At 35.7% G+C, this 23,692-nt stretch overlaps 1 protein-coding gene across 3 annotated transcripts in view; it reads right to left on the reverse strand.

The window, feature by feature from the left end:
- The window catches only part of LOC127170958 (receptor tyrosine-protein kinase erbB-4), a 391,542-nt gene that overhangs the window by 206,131 nt on the left and 161,719 nt on the right, over window positions 1-23,692 (reverse strand). For all 3 annotated transcript variants that reach the window (XM_051119332.1, XM_051119331.1, XM_051119330.1), the window contains exon 2: window positions 3,012-3,163. In XM_051119332.1, coding sequence (XP_050975289.1) covers window positions 3,012-3,163 — 152 coding nt within the window. The remainder of the gene's footprint in view (window positions 1-3,011; window positions 3,164-23,692) is intronic.

The raw sequence follows: 23,692 nt of genomic DNA on the forward strand, positions 1-23,692 counted from the left end.
GGATCAGTGCTTGGAGAACCCAAATAGTCCATTTAGTTTTTGTTTTTGTGAACTATATACATTAATTCACTTAAAAGAACTGACACAAACAAGCAATTTACTCATGAAATGAACATTGCTACTTGAGGGAATGAATCATTCATAATTCATTATTATTACTATTATTTTTTTTTTTAAAGATTAAAAAAATTGATCCGTTCATGAGTGAATCATTCTTTTGAATCAAATCTTTTTTTTTTTTTTTTTTTACTGAATTGATTAAACCAACTCACAAAACTGATATGAACAATTTGATCACTGAAGTAGAATTGTCTGATTAATGAGTAAAAACTTATTTTGAATCAATTATTTTAAATTAACCGGTTGACCCAGTTCACAAAACCAATATGAATGCTTTGTTCACTGAAGTGGTGATGTGAACTGGATCAACTGGACTGAACTGAACTAGATTCATTGACAAAATTAGACTCAAAAGAAAGATTCACTTATTATTCAGAAAATTCTACTTTAGTGAACAGATTATTCAGACTGGTTGTATGGACCGAATCAACCAAAAAGATTCAATCGTGAGTTCAACTTAGTGACTCTATAGCTAAATTTTTTATAGCTTTAATAACCAAACAATATCTAATGCCTCAAATGCAATAAATATAAGCAGTTCAATTAGCAACTAGTTCAACTTATTATTTTTATTCTAAACCGCCAAAACTATTTCGAGCAACAGTACCTGTTCTAATGACGAAAACATACCTTTGGGAAGTTTTTTGCAAAGTACATTTCACTGCAGTTTGCAACAGAAATAAACACTAGAAACAGTAAAATAGCAAGCACTTGTAATCGTTTTCATACAAAGTCATGATTACTCCATATGTTTTACTTTCCAGATGTAACAAGCTTCCTCAGTAGCTCAGCCGTCACAGAATTGGACCAACGATGCGGAATCCTTGGGTACGAATCCCGTGAAAAACATGACTCACCATGAAAGTGCTGAAAGATGAGAGATCGAGAAATAAGCTAAAACAACATGCTTGTAATTGTGTTTTTACATCACATTCACATTTGTTCATACTATTGGGTATGTGCAGATGGTACGTTATTTTAAAATTAGAGTTATAGCGCCACTCAACAGACGTTTCAAGTCAGAACTGCAGTGATACATACAAAACCAATGTTACATAAAACCTGTTTATCCGCTCTGGGGGAAAAAGCAAACAAACACTCTTTTGGCACCAATCAATGGACATTTCGCTTCGAATATGTCACGAAACATACATGGCGATACGTATTTAGCATTTTGCCGCTACATATTTCGCAAGTTCCCACAGGTGCGTTTTCATCATGCGATCAGGTTTCGAGCTCAGCTACAACAACCCAATGAAGGTCTCCTTCATTAGCTCAAATTAACCAACTGAAATTAATTAGGCAAAGGATGTGTGATAATTCACAAGCTGGCACTGTGCTCGCAAGGAAGTACAGGAAGGTTCGCTAGTCACGTCTGGACACACAATATTTATACCTATGTTGTTCCTGAAGAAAAGATCCCTGACCTTTCTCTGACTACCCATTATCTTCATCATGACACGAACTGATATGTGGGAGATGGGGCTATTGCAATGGGGGGGAGACGAGCAGTGAGGTCAGACTCTCATCTATCGTTTTTTCTTCACTAGTCGCGTTTCAGTCACAAACAAACCACTTTCTAATCTTTTAAGTGAACAAATCATTCTCATTCCATGCACTTTACAACTCACAGAAATCTCTCCCGTCTGAATTGCAGGATCGTTTTGGTTGCTTTTATCTGACTTCAAATACTGACTGCATGAACAAATAGCATAAAAGTGCAGACTATGAAAAAGCATATCATTGGACAGACCTACTGAGCAGATATGCCCTATGTTGGACTCAATCTTTTTTTTTTTTCAGCTTTTTGTTAAAAATGTTGTTTATTTATTTATTTATTTTTTTTTATTTATAAAACTTACCCACATTCAAGTGTTTAAAAAGAATGCATGAAGCTAGAATAAAATGTTTTTGTTTACAAGCAGATACCCTGTTCTTTCTTTTAATGTTTTGTATGTTCAGATATTCATATAACAAAATATATACAAATTAATACCTAAATAGGGACATAGTAGTATACTTGAAGTATGATGTTCACTTAAAGAAAACTTGAGTATACTTGCAGTATAAAACTACTAAAATAGTAGTGTACTGAGACTATACTTCAAAGTGTACTTAAAATGCTGCTACACATATTTAATTAGTAAACTACCAGTATACATTGAAGTTTACTTTTAGTGTAGTTGCAGTACAAAACCTTTGATGTAAACCTCTTGTGTACTCAAAGTTTACTACTGTTATACTTCAACTATACTTTAAAAATATACTTTTATATACTAGAAAAAAAGTGGGCCAATTTAGTCCCAAGTAATATTGAAATAGTACACTTATGAGTATACTACCAGTACACTAATATTTGTATACTTACCACACAAAGTATACCTAAAAATATACTTGAACTTTACTTAAGTAATAAACTTGAAGTATACCACTTTTTGGTAAGGGTAATTGCTTTAAAAGCAATCTATTGTAAAACAACAACTGAACAAAAACCAGCAGGTTGAAATTACACCTGAGTTCAGAAATGGTAATTAAAATACTAACCCCCGGTTTTATAGACAAAGCTTAAGCCTAGTCCTAGACTAAAATGTAAGTCTGAGCTGTTTCAACTGAAAGAAACTTGCATTGACTGAATATATCAGTGCATTTGTTTTGTCTCAAGATGCACACCAGCAGTGTTTTTTTCTAAGGCAAAACTTAAATGTCTTAATTGAACTATGGCCTAATCCTGGTTTAGGCTAAGCCCTGTCTATAAAACTGGGCCTAAGTGTAATTATCATCTTGAAACTTCAACTTTGAGATGGCATAGAATATCAAAACACTACGGAAAACACACAATACTATGCAAAATCCATGTGGGGAACCTGAAAAGACTCACTCAGAGTACTTACCCTAAGAAAGGACAGGTCACGACTGCGATCGATGCTGGTGATCTCCAGGTTACCCATCACCACCTCGCAGTTCTCGTAGTATTTGCGAAGGGTCCGATACTGCTGGTCCAGGTCTGACAGAGTACTCAGCTTATTCTCTGTGCCAGTGCATACTGCGAAAAGAAAAAAAAAAAAGAAAGAGAAATTACATTCTGATGGTGCAGACAACAGATGCAGGAACTGCTTGGTGCTTCAGTCCATCCAGCACTGCAATTCAATCAGGCCTGAAGTCCCACAAGCCTCTAAGACAGACAAGAAGCCTCCAGCCCCAGACGGACAACTTGACAAGTAATTAAACAGAACCATTTCTGCTCATCAAACACCTTGCACCAATCAAAGACATTTGCCATCTGTTGCATCAGCTGGCATTGCCTTTGAGCCAAGAGTGTAACCCTCCCTCTCACGCCTCACTGAACCACTGTCACAACATCCACGAGCACATCCACGCCTATCCCATGCCACCCGCTCTGTGGCCGCCAGAAAGACAGACCGAGAGAGAAAGGAGAGTCAGCATATGCACTACAACACCATATGATTAGACTGACAATGCAGCTATGCATCTTCCTTTTATACTTGATATACAGCTACAGCTGTTTGAGTAATGTATGTTATGCTAGTTTCTTAACATTCAGCAACAGAGACCTTATTTATCATGTGCTCATTAACACGCTCTCACAGAATGAGGGGAAGACCCGCTTTATGTAGAATAAATCTACTTTTTCTAGGCCACATCTGCAAGCTTTCATTTTAAAGAAATATTTGACCCACAAATCAAACTTTTTCATCATTTACCCACCCTCAAACCCATATGACTTTCTTCCAGTTTTCCCACAGAAATGAGCTACTTTAACACTGTTGCCACGGAATGCCAATTTACCAGGGGAATCCCGACAACAGGGTTGCCAGGTTTTCACAACAAATGCTACTCAAAACTAGCCCAATCGGGGGGATAGTTCCACGCTTTCAAGGGTGTAAACTATGAATTTTTTGTTGGGGTTCCCCTGGTAAATTTGCATCCCAGGGCTAAGTATGTTGTTATTGGGGTCGCTTAAACCTGCGGACATCAAAAACAACCTGCAGCAACAGTAACAGGGGACCCCCTCGAAAAGTAATGGACTAGTTTTGAATAGCAACTGGGCCGGTTTTGTTGTGAAAACCTGGCAACCCTACTTTCTCCATTGAGTGGAACGCAAAAAGAGGGAAAAGTGTCCTGTTTGCTGTTAACCATCAATCATTCAGTTAAACTTCAGATCAGTTCAATTCATGATTAAGTTGAGACCAGTTTTGTGCACTAGCTCAAATGATTTGTTGAACAGATTTGCCTCAAAAGAATGATTCGTTCACAACATTTCCACTTTTCTAATGAACTTTCCGGGAAGAGCTGCACAAGATGTCCAGATTTTCAATGATTCATGACTTTAATTTAACTCGTTATGCTGTATAGTTTCAGAAGTCTTGAAATATAATGCACAATTTATTTAGATTAATTTTATAATATTTTATGGTGCTTTTACATCCATTTAGAAGCTTGAAAGTGGTCAAAAGTACTATTTATTTCTCTGCCTAAAACATTTTAAGAAGAAAAAAAATTACTGAATGCACTTTTGGAAAGTAAATATGATAAATTCTGATTTTATGCTGTTATGTTGTTTAAAAACCTTAAAGCTCTAAATTTTCATTAGTAATGAACACAAACACAAATAACCGTTCAGTATACTTCAGATTATTGGTAAAACAAAAAACACAGTTCCCCTACTAAACAAAAATACACATTTTGAGAAGAATATAAGATCTGAAATAAGTTCAGGTCAGGTGTTTTCAATAACCCTTAACATGCATTAGGGAGAAGAAGGTATTGTGAAAGAAGCTTAGTGGTAATAAACATTTATTGCACCCTCGGGGGCTCCGTTGTGAGATTACAGGTGAATTGTGGGATATAATTTTGTTAGGGAGGAGGTTTCATTCTATACCATATCTGACAGCCAACCCACTTTAAAAAAGGCTACCAACATCAAAATCACAAGGGAGGCAAAATATACTGTACTGAAATCACAGACTGAGCTATGTTTTACCACCAACCTGCAATGAAAGTATAATCATGTCAGAATTTTCATTTGTGATCATTTCAGAGCTTTAACTACCTGATCTTTAGAGTTAAGAGGTGTTGTGTGTCTCTTTATAAACACTCATTTTTTGTAAATAAACCACAGGTAAATATCACGTGACAACACGGCATACTTGACATTCGCTGATTGCACGCTACTTTGCCATGGGCCACAGTAGATGTTAAAATGAAGCACGTCTGCTTACAAACCCCCTCATTTGTCTTTTTCAATAAAGAAGAAGATTGCTGTGCTGGAGAAGCTGCCCCTCAGCAAACCTCCTTTCTGATGCACACAATTCAAACAACACAAAGAAATGGCATCTTTATTTCCAGTTTATGCCTCTGACTGCAGAACTGTGTTTTGGATCATAAATGATGGATTGGGGCATGAATCTCAAATCTGAATTTTATATTCTAATCAATGAATGCAAAGATTATTACTCTGTTCTAAGACGTAATGAACTCTACATAGACAGCAGATTTCTAAGGAAGCATACTATCTGAAAAAGAATCTCATAAGTGATCTATTTTGAGTTTGCCATTAGCATGTTACTAAGCTAATGAGATACTGTGACAAGCATAAAATACATAAAAAAATAATACATTTTTAATCAATTTGAATTACTTTACAGACACATTTTGGTACTGTGGGATTTAAAAATGTATTTATAATATCTTGTTCTCTTTGCTATGGATTGGGGTAAATTAATTCTCTTTTACCATTGGGGTAAATTAATTCTGACTTTCTATCTCACTCTTAATTCAGATTTTTTTCCTCTCAGAACTGCATGATACAAACTCGCAGTTCTGACTTATTTTTTCAGAACTGTGAGATTTAAACTCACAATTCTAAAAAAATGTCAGTCTATTTTCCCCTCAGAACTGGACTTGCAATTTTGAGTTTAAATCTCACAATTCTGAAAAAAAAAGTAAAAATTGCTAGTTTGTATCTTGCAATTTTGACTTAATGAGTTTATGTCACACAATATTAAGTCTGAATTTATCTCTCGCCATTCTGACTGTATAACTTGCAATTGCAAGTTTATATCATGCAGTTCTGAGAAAAGTCATAATTGTGTCAAAATTGTTCCTGATTGATGTCAACTCGCAATTGTGAGGAAAAAGTCACAATTACATTTTTTTTATTTCAGTGGTGGAAATGGGCTTCCATACTTCACCCATCGCCTTGGATTTTTTTTTCTCACAGAGCTCAATGCAGTGCATTATGGGTTTAACTTCTCTAATAGGCTTTGTGTCTATGATGCTTTAAAATGCTGCCTATGTAGGCAGCCTACTGGGTTTTGGAACGTAGCGACTAGTAATGAATAAATATGTGTGGTCGTATGAGCAAATATTGTTTTGTCACACAATTTTTAGAGTATGTGGGAAAGGTATTATTTACTTTTATAGTTTCTAAACCCCAAAGGTGGCATTATTTATATCACAAAGAACAAACTTGAAAAAGTGGACCTCCACAGTAAGAGAATAGAACATGAACAGCACTTAAGCACAAAGCCTTGAATATTTTTCATTTTTCATGTATTTTGCAGACATATGGTGTTTGCAGAATAAATTTAAAAACCACTGCAATGCCAAAAAAAATCAATTCTTGTTTGAAATAAATAAAGAAAATGTTGATGTTGCTTTGCTGCTTCTGTAGTCTTATAAATAAACAAAGAAAAAAAAATTTGATTTAAAAATGGGTAGCTTTGAAACATTTTTATTTAGTTCTTTATGAATTAATTTTCTTACTATAGCATGCTGAAGCATACCTGATTCAATCCCAACACATGTCTAATGCGTTTCATCAAAGAAATAAAATGCTCTCTTTCCTTACTCAGTCACAGATACACAAACAAAACTGTTTATCATCCCCCCATAGTTCTAACTCCTGCCGGCCTTGCATTTGTCAGGGAGGTGTGTGTATATCCGACATGACCGGAATACATAAAGCACTTCCTTATCACAGTGAAAGATGCCTTTAGAGCTGCATCTGAAAGGTGCAGCCAGTGGGAATTTAAACAGGATAGTAAGCGCATGCTTGCTTGAGACACATGATGGAAAATCTAAAAAAAAAAAAAAAATTAAAAACTAAATTCTGTCATTATTCACTCCCAGCAAAACATCTCAAATGTGAAACTTAACCCTGATTAAACCCGAAAAACGGATTTTTGATATCTAGCCTGACAAGGGACCAAAATATTTGTCAGCACACAAACAAAATAGCATTTTGAGTTTCATATCACACCCACTAATAAACAACCTGGCATAAACACGACCTCCATTCTCATCAATTCCGACTTCACTCTCGTATATTTATAAATATTCTCATTGGAATTAAACACTCCTCTATTAGTCGATGCATTTCATAAGCATTGCGCAAAATGACTTCATCAATGAAGAACAGGGGCTTATTGAACATCAATATAAGTGAGAAAAGAAGTCGGCGTCTCTAAGGCTTTTTGGACCCACAGCAATGGCAGAAAAGGTCATGCCAATAGCCGGCAACTCATTGAACTAAATAAAGTTGCAAATGTCACTTCCTGAAGTAAACATCATCAATGCATCGGCTTAGAGGACGTGAGCTGATTGGAAGATCAGAAGAGCCGATCGCTGGAGGGGAATGGTGATGGTGGGATGCATGCAGGCGTACTGCAGTCAGGTTTGGTCGCCTGTTAAGAGGGCATCTGGTGAAGGACTAAATGGTAATAATGACAGTCATGATTGCATCTCTGCGTGACAGGGCTACGGTCCGGTAACCGTGTCCTCTACCGTCCCAGTCACTAGTCTATGGGTCTGCCTTCTCCATATGGGACCGGCTGATATTAGTATCATAAACACTTTAGCGGGCTGACTCGGCCGACTGAGCACTAGAGCTTTGAACTCAGCCGTGAGGTCAGGACACAGTGACATTAACAATTGTCCGAAGGCTTGTGCACCTATAAATAATAGGTTTATTGCTCTCTGAAGTACCCGAAGAGGGCATTTATCAAGTAAATGTCTCATGAAATGATCATGAAAATAGTATCAGATTCACTAGAGGGCTCAGATTAAGCTTGAGTTAAACCTCTTAAACTGGTTTTGACTGGATGCCGTTTTGCTGTCAGCCCAATTTTTTGTTTTAACAGCATATTGTGGCAGTTCACCCAAAAAAGTTCACTCTGAATAATTCATTCAAAAATGACATTCTGTCATTATTTACTCACTCTCATATTGTTCCCATATGACTATTTTCCCTCCGAGACAAACATTATGTATTTATTTATTTATTTATTTTTCAAGAACACCTTGACAGCTCTTGTTATGGAAGTCCATTTTCACCACTAAATAAAAAAACAACAACAAAACAAAACAGGTTACTGCAACTTTTATCTCACAATTCTGACTTTTTTTTCTCAGAATTTTAAGACATAAACTTAATTGCATGTTATAAAGTTAGAATTGTGAGATATAAATTTACAATTCTGACTTTTTTGACTCAAAATTACGTGACATACAATTGCAAGAAATAAAGTAAAAATTGCGCAAAAAAACGCAATTCTGCCTTTTTTCTTGCAATTACGAGTTTATATCACACAGTTCAGTTTTTTTTCATGCAATTCAGACTTTTTTTTTTTTCAGAATTGTGAGTTTATATCACACAGTTCAGATTTTTTCATTCAATTCTGACTTTTTTATCAGAATTGTGAGATTTAAACTCGCAATTAAGAATTACGAAGTCCAATTTTAAGGGGAAAAAAGAAGTTTACATCTCACAGTTCTGACTTAACTTGCAAGGTCGAGATATTGCGAGATATAAACTCAATTCTGGGGAAAAAAAATGACAGAATTGAGAATTTACATCTCACAATTCTGACTTTTTTTCACTCAATTCTCACTTTTTTTCTTAGAACTGAGATATAAACTCGCAATTGCAAGTTATAAAGTCCAATTTTGAGGGGGGAAAAGCTTATATCTCACAATTCTATCTTTATAACTCCCAATTCCGATTGTATATTTCACAATTCTGAGTAAAAGTCAGAATTGTGAGGTAATCGCAATTACCTTTTTTTTAAATTTTTTTTTATTCAGTGGCAGAAACAGGCTTCCATATTTTGTGCGTTCAATAAAAGTGAGGGAAAAGCTTTTAATAATAATCATTTAAAAAGTAAATAAAAAAAAAGAAGACAGATACACATAAAATATAACTATTTATGTATTCCTGTATTAATTAATTAATTTAGAGCCTTGAAAAGGCAAAAAAGACATATCATACAGGTTTAGAAACACAGGGGTGGTTAACCGACATAAAAAAAATGGGTGAATTATCCCTTTAAAAAGACAATAAATGTAAAAATGCAACTGATACCCATACATCAATAGAATTTCTGTATCAGTGACATCACAGTGTTACTAAAAGGGATGTGGGCCTATTTGGAGAGGGATGTTTCATTCTACAGCATACAGTCTGTCCCTCAGACCATTTGTTCCTGACCGCTGGCCTCTTGTGTGTCCTGGAGAAGGACAGCACAGTCTGAAAGCAAACAGGCTCCTTTATCTCTCTTGTTTTCTCTTTCCTACATCTCAAAATGTGCAGCCAAAGTACTAGAGTTCACAGTGTTCTCAGTCGAATGAGCTGTGCTGACCGTGGTCCACGCCTTATTACCCAGAATCCCAAATGCAGTCTCATTGACACCAGGCAGAGAAAAAGACATACCTCTGGGACAGAAGAATGTATCAGGATGGAAACTTCCACTCTGAAAGGCCTCAGCATATTCTGACAGGAATTTGAAGGGAATAAGCTTTGGTTTATTGCATTCGCGGTGAGAGTGAAACAATTTTGTTTTTAAGCTTTCTCGTCTTATATTATCATACATACAGAAATAGAATCTACATTTACAATAATCCATTATAATTAACAGCATTTAGTTGCAATACACAATTTCAGGCTAGATTTACAGTATATAGATACAAGCCACATATGCCGAGGCACAGAGACTGCTTAAACCAAGGACAGACCCGCATTCCCATCCTCCCATTTCACGAAGGCCCACATCCTATTTTTGGTGATGTTGATCGAGTCATAAATCCATGTCATCCGCTAATAGCAGGAATATTTATTATCACAGGCCCATCACATGGAGGCCGCAACCAAAGGCATTTAATTTGCTGCTGTATGGCAACTCTCAGTTTCAGAGCACTAGGTCATTGGCAATTAGAGAGTGCAAGAAATGTGCTGACAGCTGGTGGGAACTCAGTTTCAAAAGACCGTCTTTGTGTCTGAGGAGCACTTCTGTTCTGTTTTCGTCATTCTCTCGAGCTGGCCTATCTGTGCAGACATCAGACGGGTGTGACTGAAACCCTTCCTAATGGCTTTTACAGCACATTTACGGCAGAGGCGCCCCCGTCATCAATTACCCCCAGCCTGCTCGGAGTGTTGTGGTGTATCCTTCATGCAGGAGGCCATCTCATCCCTTCACGTGGCCTGTGAAATGAATCTTCATCTTGTAAGCGAACAGTCCTCATTAATTACAGCGGCTTGAGCCTCCGGCTCCTCCCCCTCTTCCGTTTCTGTCATTAAATAGGGGTAAGGATTTCTCCGGTTAATTTTTCTCAGGAATAGAATGTACATGAAAGCTGTAAGGAAAGGGACATCTTCCACTACAAGGGAAAGGGAATCTAATGTGTGTTTTTGTGTGTGTGGAATGTGGGACTGATAAGGAGGAGGCAGGGAATGAATAAATGACCCGTCAATGCTTATTTGGAGCTTCCAGACCAACTTCTTGGCTTAAAAGAGGTTAGTGGCTCCCTAATTCCAGATGTGCTACTGCAGAAAATATCCCAAAGGTAACAAGAAGATTCTGTAAAGGATTCCATGCAGTTTTTCCACACGGCCAAGTTGAATATACAAAATCATAATTTTACGTGACAATGCTTCATTGTAGAAAACAACTAGATTTATATATAATAAAATGTAAATGACATATGCAAACCTTGCTGCCATAATGCTTTTGGTGGGTGCCATATGATATAGCAACAAGATTGTGTCAGCTCACTAGGGATGTCACAATTCTCAATATAATATCGAACCGTTCGGTACGACATCCACGGTTCAATACGCGCTTGTGAATTGCGGTTTTGCATTTAAATAACTTCCTTGTTTTATTTCTCTCGGAATTTGCTGTATGTGCGCCCGCGATTTCACATGCTGAAATGAGGAAACGCTTCCCCGCGTATATTTGAAAAAGCAACACACGCAGAGCATCTTCCATTCTAATGACATGCAATGACGAACCGAAAACCGTGGTTAAAAACCGAGGTACATATTGAACCGTGGACTAACAGTGGTCCTTAGCTGGTCATGTTGCTGGTCAAGGACCAGCATAAACCAGCAGAGGACCAGCCTAAACCAGCATCAAAACCTACCTAACCAGCACCCCAGCATCAAAACATACCCACCAGCATATGCTGTTTTTTTTCACCAGGGAGGACTTCCTACACCTGGCCTCCTGGCCAAACTGAGAAGAGCTTTGGCTAAAGTGGTGACCAAGAAGCTGACGGTCACTCTAGTTGAGCTCCATTATCATATGTGGAAATATGAGAAACCTACAGAAGGACAAACATCACTGCAGCACTCCACCCATCTGGGCTTTATGGCAGTGTGGCCAAACTCAATCCTCTCCTTAGTGCAGACACAAGAAAACACTTGGAATTTGCAAGAAAGCACCTAAAAAACTGTGAGAGACAAGATTCTCTGGTCTGATGAACCTCAATTCCAAGCATCATGTTTGAAGGAAACCAGGCACTGCTTATCACCTGCAGCGTACCATCCCAAAAAAAGTGCGCTGGTAGCGGCCTCATGCTGGGACTGAGGAACTCATCAAAGTAGAAGTAAAGCTCATCACGCCAAAATATAGAGAGAGAAATATAGAGATGAAAAAACCCAGTCCACAGCTTTTAGAACCATAAAACGTGAAAAAAAACTAAGGGGTATGAATACTTTCGCAAAGCACTGTATATTAATTAATTAATTTTTTCATATTCATTGTCTGTTTGACAAAAAATTAAGTTGGACTGCTTATGAAAATAAGCTACACACTTTTAAGTGTCAATTATGTTAGAAGCTACACTAATTAGAGAAAAAAAGTATAAACAAAAGCAAATCAAAAGCAAGACATCAACAAAATGGAAAAAAAGCAAAGCAAAATGAAACAAAATTGTGCACCACTAATTGGAAACAAACAAACAAACAAACAAAAACAGTGTCTCATCTTACTCATACTAGGTCACTAGACAAAAGGCCTTCAAAATTAAATAATTATGCAGAATGCCCAAAATCATCACAGCATGCAAAAATCCTTGTGCTACCACAGCAATGGGCGAGCTGTTAGATGTAACACTAATCTCTGCGATCCATCACTGTAGACCACTTATGACAGGGTGGGCTGTTCTCCTCATTTCTCCATTCATCTGTCTTACAGCTTGCAAAACTGGGGTCTGACCACATAACATTTCTATTCCCCCTCATGCTAATTTCATCTGCTTGCCCTCGTCACGGTCATATGACATCATCTGCATTAAAAGTCTGTATCTCAATTATATTGAAGTTCCAGCAAGAAACCATCTGTACCTAGTAAAGTGGTCACCATGGCACATTTAAACAAAGGAGTGAAGTGCAATCATCTCAGTTACTGCATTGCTGGGTTCTGTGTCATTCAGAATGAAACAGAGAACATTTTTGAAACTTAATCCAAATCAATTCCTAAATTTGAATTCAGGTAGCAAACAACTCAGTGGTTAATAACACATTCTTCTGTACTGTGATAAACTCAGAACACATATTTAATATTGCTTTACACAGACTTTAAATCCCAACTCATAGACTGAAAGGGATTCAATTTCCAACCTCGCAGGAATAAAACATATGACTTAAAGACAAATATTCCGGAATCAGCAAACTCCCATTTTCCCTCAGTGTGCTTTCTAATGGAAGGCAGAAAGTGGATGAATGATTCTCGCATACATCACAACCTGCCTGAAGGCCCGCTTCATATCCTAGCCGTGAGCTTTACATGTAAGAGACATCATGACAGATGGGTTGGGGGGGTTACGCAAACGTTTTAATGAAAGCGGGATTGCATTGGTTTCCTTGACCTCTTTCATTATGAACATGCAGAGCCAGTACGGGCTCTAGACTTTGCTTTCTGGATGTTGGCTGTTTCCTTTTAATTTGTGTAGGCCTGTCTTGCTCATTATGCTTTGAATCGATTATAATTTGTTTTAATGCTGCGCAGAGGAATGTAAACTGCAAGTGGTTGGCATTTAAAAAGATATACAAACACTCCGCCAATGCAGTCATGGCAGGAACAGCAATAGAACTCCACTGAGGAGGCAATCTAGACTTACATTAGAGGTGGGCACAAATTCAACCTGTAAAATATAATATGTATATGGTGGGTGAAAGGGTTGGTGTGATGAAAAGCAGGGCTAACAGTAAAAGCTATCAGAGCCATCAAGGTAAAATACTGCTTTTTTAGATTACTTGGCAATGCAGGACACCACTTGTACTAGCTCTGAGATTTCAGCTCAAATTTTTGGCCTTTCAGACAGTCATCTTTATGTTCTACCTTGATGTCACAAATTTTTGCGTGCCAAACAAAATGCCATACCACTAGTGAATATAAATTCCAGATTATGTTTCCTGCTTACAATAGATGTCAAATATACATCTGGGCTGATCTACTTTCATATCTGAGTTCACTTGATTTTTTTTTCTTATAGAAAGAGTGAAATGTATCATTTTATTGCATTAAAATTGCATTTGAAAGTGCAATTGAATTGACTGCTTTCAAGCAACTTTGAAGAAGGTAACCCAAATACCACTGTTGGACTGAGTATCAACTAAGCTTTAGAAATTATACATGGCAGTGTTTCAAACATATTAAAAATTTTTTTTTTTTTTTTTAGCTTTTCTTTAAAAGAACTGAATCACTTTTTGAATCAGATTACACCAGTCATGCTGCTTGATTCACATGCTGCAGTTCTTGATTTACTAAAAATAACTGGCTTATAAGAATCATTTGTGAATCAGGCTACACTGTTCATGTTGCATGTTCTTAATTCACTAAATAAACGATTCACATAAGAATCAGTTGCTTATGCATTGAGCTATATTGTTCATGCAGCATGTTCTTGATTCACTAAAAATAACTGGCTCATAAGAATCACTTGTGAATCAGGTTATACTGTTCATGCTGCATGTTTATGATTCACTAAATAAACTATCTCATAAGAATCATATGTTTGTGAATCAGGCTATACTGTTCATGCTACATGTTTTAGATTCACTAAAATAACTGGTTCATAAGAATCATTTATTTGTTCATGCTGCATGTTTTTAATTCACTGCATAAACTGTCTCATAAGAATCATGTTTGTGAATCAGGCTATACTGTTCATGCTATATGTTTTAGATTCACTAAAAGAACTGGTTCATAAGAATCACTTGTGAATCAGGCTATACTGTTCATGCTACATGTTCTAGATTCAATAAAATAACTGGTTCATAAGAATCATTTATTTGTTCATGCTGCATGTTTTTAATCCAATACATAAACTGTCTAATAAGAATTATTTGTTTGTGAATTGGACTGTACTCAGTGTTGGGGGTAACTTTTTTCAAGTAACTAGTAAAGTAACGCATTACTTTTGAATTTCTAAGGAAACATCCGAGTTACTTTTTCAAATAAGTAATACCAGTTACTTTTTTCCCCATTTACTGATTGACAAGTCTCTTCTCTGGAAATCAAAAGTAACCATGATGTTAGTTTTAGACTAAATGTGAACATGCATTAATTTATCTCACTCACAAAAACAGATTCAGTATTCCTCCAAATTAATAAAAACAGTGAAATGCAAATATGTTAAATAATACAAATATTCTTTATGTATTTAACCCCGTTTTATAAATCAGTGTCTTTGCTGCTGACCTTCGATGATCCAGTTCAACAGCATGAATAAGCAAAAATTATGTTAGATAAACTAACATTTGTGCTTCATGTTTTTGTTTTTGTTTATTACTGAAGAATGATCTTCTCCTGCATGAATGTATTTTTCTTTCAGCCTGAGGTGAATTCATTTCACTTTTGGTGTGAAAAGGCTTTTCTGTGCCAAAAATATATATTTTTATATTAAAAATAAAGAAGCAAGCCCTGCCCAGATTTAAAAAGTGTCACAAAAGTAATGTAACACATTACTTTCCATAAAAAGTAACTAAGTAATGTAATGAGTTACTTTTTTAGGGAGTAACGCAAAATTGTAATGTATTACTTTTAAAAGTAACTTTCCCCAACCCTGGCTATACTGTTTGTGCTGCATGCTTTTGATTCACTAAAAATAATTGGTTCATAAGAACCATGTGGTTGTGAATCAGATTAAACTATCTACTTTTTTGGTACAACTTTAACTCAACAGAAAAGATATTTCTTGATATTGCACTACTTCTATTCAATCATATTTAGTACAGGCTATGAACTCACATTCTCAGTTCAAGTTCAACCTACACGACTGCTCAGGGCAAAGGTAATCATGTCCGCGTTCAAGCAGAATGGAATGCCGTCTGGTGCCACTAGAGGTACACAAATGATAAACTTTACCTTTAATTTCCTCATTATATCTTCATGCAGTGTGCAAACAAGCACAGCTACCAATCCTAAAAATGAAAATTTGACAGTACAATCTGTATCTCCAGCAGAAACAGACAAACATGAGCTCTATAAATTAGCTTCACGCTTTAAACAAGGACAGAGCCGCTGAGGGAATATGGATGTGTTGTTATTGTTTGAAAGTGTTCATTACCACATCACCACAAAGAACCTGCAGGTTAAAGCAATTACAGCCTGGCCTTTGTACGTGCAGAATTGGAGAAATGCTAATTTGACATGTTATTACAGCCCAGCCAAAATATCCCCGTCAAACACACCGGGCAATTCCCTCTCCTTCACACTCAGCCTTGGTGTTGAATTACAGCAGGGTTGTGCAGGTGATGGTAATGCAGGTTGAACAGACCCACTACATCTCCGTAACATCGGTAAAAGCTACGCCTGGCCATTTATTAATGACTTGTGTCTGTTCCAGTGCTGCTGGGGAGAAACGGAACAAATAGGCTACGTGGTGCAGAAAGAGGATGCTATCGAACACAATGGAACGAAGCGAGAAGTCATTAAAGCATCGCGAGCCAAAGGAGAATGGGTTTAGTGTCTTCCATTTGAGCTAATCAACCATTTCTGGGAGTTTCAATCCAGTTCTAACCTCTACAGGCTCAACTGTTGTAACTAAGTCCTGCTGCAACAGAAAAATCCAATTCAGACCTCTTATGCACAAGTCAATCAAGAACGTCCTGAGAGTGTAAGGTGGTCTCAGGTGTTATCCCAACCCAGGACAGACAGGAGGAGTGCAGCACACATCCCAGAGGTTCTTTCGGGCCGGCTCTAATTTGTCGTCTTCTCCCGAGGCTCGCTGGTTGTGTTCATTGAGAGCTCAGGAGCTGCTAATTGTTTAATCTTCAAGGAGGTCAGTCTCTTCACTTGCACAAATTAGCCCTGAGCCTGGAGCCATGGGAAATTAGGCCCCGGGCTTCGTTTCTGGCACGGAAGCCACTTTCGCAGCAAGAACTGGCTGTTTTCACTTTGTTTTCGCATTTTCTGCTTCCTTCAATCTCACCGACACTCCCTCTTGCTCTTTTCCCCTCTCACTGTTTTCCTATCAGGAATCGATACATCGCCTGGGACACGAGAATGAAGATGAAAGCCGAGTTGATTTCTTGGAAGACCGTGTCACTACTAATACAAGATGAATTGCTTAACTCACCGCGAGGAAGAAATACAGCCATTGATCTCGGAGGTGTTTGAGGTAATTGAATAGACTTACAGATCTCAGCTGGCAGCTGAACAGAGCAGTTCAGTTCATACGCCCTCCGACGGTGACGCAACAACAAGGCCTTTCAGAGACCTCTGCTTTCAGAGCGCATGGGTGTACGAGACATTTTACAGCGGCAGCCTTGCTTCAATCGATAAAACTGAGCTGTACATCACATTGTATGCTAATATCTAGTGCTTTGCAATAGCCTACAGACACTTGATGCATTTAACCAGGGCAGCACAACTACTTTGAGATTCCCCAGAGGAAAACTAACCCAGAAGTTAGACTTTTGGAGATCTCAGTGCGGTTGCGTTTAAGCATCTCAGATGTTTTTTCCTAAAGCACCTTTAGGAGAGATTAAACACACACACACACACACTTGCATATGAGGTTTATGGGGACTCGCCATAGGCATAATGTTTTTTTATACTGTACAAACTGTATTTTTTAATCACCCTGCACCTAAACTTTTCTCTCACAGGAAACTACTAGCATTTTTTAATTTCATAGAACACAATTTAGCATGTTTTTGAAGCCTTCTGGTTTACGGGGACACAGGACATGTCCTCATAAACCATGTTTATGTTATAGTACCCATGTCATTATACACATTTGTGTCCTCATACAGTAAGCCATATATATATATTCTGATATATATATATATATATCAGAAAACACACACACACACGTTGTTTCCATAGGTGTAATGGTTTTTATACTGTACAAACCGTATATTCTATCACCCTACACCTAAACCTAGCCCTCACAGGAGACTGTGCACACTTTTACTTTCTGAACAAAAACTCATTCTGCATGATTTATAAGCCTGTTTCCTCATGGGGACCTAAAAATGTCCCCACAAGGTCAGAATTGACTGGTATTACTATCTTTCTGGGGACATCTGATATGTGTATATACACATATACACACACACACACACACACACACACACAAATGAGATTGTTGTTGACATACAATATAGAAAATGAAAGTGAACTGAATAATTTGGTGTCTTGCCTAGTTTGAAAACAGTCTAAGACATTATTTGTTCTGAAACACTACCAGAAACATATAGTAATGGGATATTCTCAGGAGAAAAATCTGAGAAGCAGACACGGTAATTGATCTCCATTCAATCTTACTGCAAGAGAAACAGCTGAGAGCAGTTTTTTTTTGTTAACTTGAATCCACACATAAAGCTTGTTCAGTGCTGTAAGTGTTAATAAATATCAAAACAAAAACTAATTAAACATTTTAATTAACCAACTCCGAAAAGAGCTAAAATAAAATAAAAACTGGCACATACTAATTTTAGTTTTATTCTTAAAGGGGTCCCTGGATGCCCATTTTCCACAAGTTGATATGATTCTTTAGGGTCTTAATGAAAACACTATAACATGCTTTGGTTAAAATTTCTTAATGGTAGTGTAAAAGAAGACCTATTCACGTCCCTTTAAATGATGATGAGCTCTCCTCACCCCACCCCTCCCTTCTGTGGGGTGACAAGCCATACTTTAGCTGCACTTAGCCGTGGAACTTGCTAACTAGCACATTATTAGGAAAGGCAGTTTGCAAAAACAATTATTAAAGAAACTTATACTAACTTCTGTTGTAGATGAAGCTGGACCATGAATGATTCAGACGAACATAGGCACATTTATGCAGATCGGAAGGTGCATTCCCTTCAAAAACAAATGTAATCCATTGCGTCTTCAGCGGCTCAGATATCAGGAGTAAATGATGACTGCTATGTTCATTATTACATCCAACAACAAAACACCTCAATCGCTTAGGTGACATTCTTGTCTTGCCCTGCTCCGGTGACGAAACAACGGCGGACTGTCGACAGCTCACTCAGGGCGGTTCTAGGGTAAGACGGCAGTGTCAGTCAACTGTCCTGGGATTGGCCTTGGTCTGTGTGATGTCACACAGCCAAGAAGCTGAGAATGGCTTGATTTGAGAAGGGGGATATTATTTATATTTAAAACCTGGGTGGACTTTGAACATTCTAGGGTGGATGTGTACAGACACTGCCAACACACATTTATGTTCAAACAACATATAAAAGTGAGTTTTGCATCCGATGACCCCTTCGAATACATAATCTACTGTAAAGTCTTCAAACTGTATAATCTGCCTTATTTAAGAGAAAAAAAAGAAGAAATGCTGCTATGTAAATGATTAATTTTGGCAGCACAAAAATACTAAAAATTACAACTAAAATAAAAACAAAAAACACATTAAAAAAAGATAAACTATAGTAACTAAAATTAAAATATATTGTAATATATTCTAATAACATTGCAGTTACAATGAACAGTCATGGACTGAAAACTACAAGTCAACTAAACTGAAAGGATTAACTGAAAGCAAAAAAAAGAGATAAAACTAAATTCAAAACAATAATAAACCTGGATATGATTTAACCGGTCACCTTCTCACCTTTACGCAAGACCTGTTCGCATTCTCTAGTATCAGAGCTTCTGTTAGAGCTGCCATGCTTTTGACCCATGAGGCCTTTAGCTCTTGGGTTCAGTTAAGGGGAAACATGACAACGTGCAGTCAAAAAAAAGTGGTTTAAGTGGAGTTCTTTAAACGTGCAGACTTCCCTTCCAGAGCAACACTACAGAAAGCCCAGTGCACTCTGGGCCCAATCAACTGAGACAGGAGCGCAGAAAACCTCCTCACTGCAGAGCTGTCCAGCAGAAGAACAGAGGAATAGTGTTACTATCTGTAATGTTTACTGATTCCAACCTTTTAACCTCCTACCAATTCTATTTAGAGCCAGACCTGTAGTAGACAGTGATAGGATGGAAATAATCAGGAAGTTGAAAAGCACAAAAATAAATAAATAAATGACTGACTGAATGTAATCAGTACTTTGGTGTTGCTTGCCAGTAAAATATACTTTAAAAATTGATTTTACTATATATTTTAAATTGCATATATCTTTGGAGGAAGAAAATAAATAAATAAATAAATATTTGTTTTTTTTTATATATATATATATATATATATATATATATATAAATAAAATAATTTTAAGATACTTAAATACTGAGTAACTTACTGTACTTTTCAGACAAAATTTGGCCAGTTAGTAAACATATCAATTTAATTGATTGAATTATTGTCAAAATAAAATAAAGCAGTATAAATATGATTATACTGCAATTAATAAATAATTAAGCAATTCTGTATTGCACAAAACATAAAATCGCTATTTTAAGACTTCAATAATGAGTAACTTCTCTGATTTCATTTGGCGAGTTATTTCATATAATAATTTAATTAACTGAACTATTGTCAAAAAAAAAAAAAATCAGTTGGATTGGTACGACAGTTTTAGAATAACAATTTTATATTGTTTTAATATAATTAGTATATTAGGCAGTTCTATATTGTATAAAATATACATACTTAACTTACTTTTCAGACTACATTTGGCCAGTTAGACAACATTTTGATTTTATCTAATTGAATTATTGTCAAAAATAAAACAAAGCGGTATAAATATGATTATACTGCAATTTGAAAATTCAATGCATTTGTTACAGAATTTAAAATTATAATCAAGTCTGCAATAATTAAGCAATTCTATATTGTAAAAAAATATTTACAACATAAAATAGCTATTTTAAAAGACTTCAACATAGAGTAACGTTTATAATTTAATTGGGCGAGTTAGTTCATATAATAATTTAATTAATTAAATTATTTAAAAAAATTCAAAAAATATAAATTCAATGACAAACTGCCTTTAACTGAAAACTGAAAACAGTGTTTACTGTTGTCCTTTTGCATTACTGACACACTGTTTTCCTATTTAATACTGTAAAGTAGTATTGTTAAAAATGCTATATAAAAAAAGAAATTAAAAATACAAAAAATTTTTAAATAAATAAAACGGTTGCAATGGTTACAGAAAAAAAAAATGCAATTTTATATTGCTAATTTGTTTTTAATATAATTAGTGTATTAGTGTTATACATAGTCTGAAGTCTTAAAGCAAATTAGTCTTTTTTAAGTTATTTCTGTGGAAAACAAGACAAAATACTGATTAAAAACTATTTTTGTAGTGAAAGCCAGACTCAAACTTGCATGGCCTATATGAGTACCATGACTCAGTGCATCAGAGTAGGCCATGACTCTGACCAGATTCCACTTAAACAACTTACTAATGATGCACAAATTATGAAGAGCTTGACACCTATAACATCTGTAACAAATTCTCTTCATTTACAATCGCTCGCTGAACACACCAACATTAATGAATCCTCAAGTCTACCACTAACTAGAAGCAAACACACACATGTGTACCTGAAGGCGGGTGTGAGGGTCTAACCTGCGTGTGCCATAATTGTTATATACCCCTTGGCTCCTGGCAGTTATGCTTCCTGACGTCAAATTAGGCACTAATGAAAAACAAGTCACAATGAATAAAGCTCAAGCTCAGCAGACCCTCCATCTGCCACCCACCATAATGAAGAGACTCCGAGAGAGAACTGCAGGATGACTTTGGAAACGAGTTTTGAGACGGAGCGGCGGAGTGAGGCAGGGACGGAGGTTTCCGTAGAGGGGGGCCGTCCGCTCCGTCTCTCACTGTTTCTCATTATACCAGCCCAGACACTTCACATCTGAGGCTCAAACGGCTGCCAGAGGATGACACAAAATGAAGGACTACGAGCTTCAACTGGCCAGTCTTTATAACTCAATTTCTTTAAAGTGGGTCGACATGTGCTCTGACCTTTTATCACTGTCATTACAGAGAGAGCACGTCTGTACCCGAGCCTCAGCGGAGGTTTACCTGATCCTGGCTGCGGTGGCGCTTCGATGGGCAGGGACACACACAGAGCGACCGCTCCTGCAAAAACAGAACCGCGTGTTGCTGTTTTTGTAGTGCTGACTAAATCGTGATGCCTAATGAAAAAGTTACCATTCTAGACACAAATCATGGAGACTCACTCTTTAAACAATTTCAAGCATTTCCTTGCTTTATAAGCAAAAAGTTGCTTAAAAACTTTCCTGAAATGCATTAGAACAGAGGTGTACAAATGATTTTGCAGCAATCTGAGAATCCAATGCATCAGTTGCAGAATTTAAAATTATAATTAAAACTTAAAATATTTACAATATAGAAAATCACCTACAAACTAAAATTGTCTAGTTAGTCCATATTGATTTAATTGATTAAATTATTGTAAAAATTCTGATAATTAAATTAAAACTTAGAACACAATTAGGCATTTCTGTATTATATAAAACAATACAAAATAAAATTGATATTTTAAAAAAAGACATCAATACTGAGTAATTTACTTTTCACATTAAATTTGGCCAGTTAGTCAACATATTGATTTTACTGATTGAATTATTGTCAAAAAAATAAAACGTATAAATATGATTAAACTGCAATTTAAAATTCAATGCATTGGATACAGAATTAAAAATTATAATTAAGTCTACAATAAATATATATTTTAATATTTTAAAAAATGTCAATATTGAGTAACTTTTCTGAATAAATTTGCCAAGTTATTTAATAATGTATTTAACTCAATTATTGTCAAAAATTGATTATGCATCAATCTGAAAAATAATTGCATTGACTACAGAATTTAAAATCTGAATATAATTAAGCATACAATAATTTATATTGTAAAAATATTTACAATATAATATTACAATTTTAAAAGACTACATTATCAGGTAACTTACCCTTCACACTAAATTCAGTAAGTTAGTTCATATATTATTTTAACTGACTATTATTGTCAAAATAAAATAAAAAAATAAATAATAAAATTCAATGCATAAAATGATTGTGTATATAAAAATACAATATAGAAAAAGAAAAAAGCAAGAAAAAGAAAAATATATATATTAAGTAAATCACCTACAGGCTAGACTTCCAATCGCTTTCACTGATTCAATTATTGTCAAAAATTGATAATAATTATTTTTAAAAAATACCATAATTAGACAATTCTATATTGTATAAAAAATACAAAATAAAATTGCTATTTTAAAAGACTTTAATATTAGGTAACTTACTTTTTAGACTAAATTTAGCCGATTACTCAACATATCGATTTAACTTTTGTACAGTACAGAAATTCTGTACTGTACAAAATATTTTTTTTTTTTAAAGACTTGAGTAACAGATTACATTTTGCGATATAAAAAAATTCCCATATAATATTTTAATTAACTGAATTTTTATCTAAAAATGAAATAAACAGATGTATAAAAATTATTATGCGTCAATCTGAAAATTAAATGCATTGATTACAGTTTTAAAAAATCTAATGATAATTAAGTCTACAATCATTTATATTCTAAAACGTATTTAAAACATAAATACATAACTTATTTTATAGACTAAATTTGCAGGCCATATACAAACTAACTTAAAAAAAAAGTCTACAATAAGTAATACATTTTATACTGTTTTATACTTTTATAAAATTAAAAAAAAAAAACTGTAGACTGAAAATTAGTATGAACGGCATTTCACCTTTCTGTAAAGCATTATACCTGAATCAAATTGTTGTCAGAGCAAATATTTACACCACAAAAAACAGTATCTCTGCAAGAGACACTTATCCAGTTTTATATTTTCAGAGTTTTGGTAAGCATT

The sequence above is a fragment of the Labeo rohita genome, chromosome 9 (assembly GCF_022985175.1).
Source record: "Labeo rohita strain BAU-BD-2019 chromosome 9, IGBB_LRoh.1.0, whole genome shotgun sequence".
Classification (NCBI taxonomy): Eukaryota; Metazoa; Chordata; class Actinopteri; order Cypriniformes; family Cyprinidae; genus Labeo; species Labeo rohita.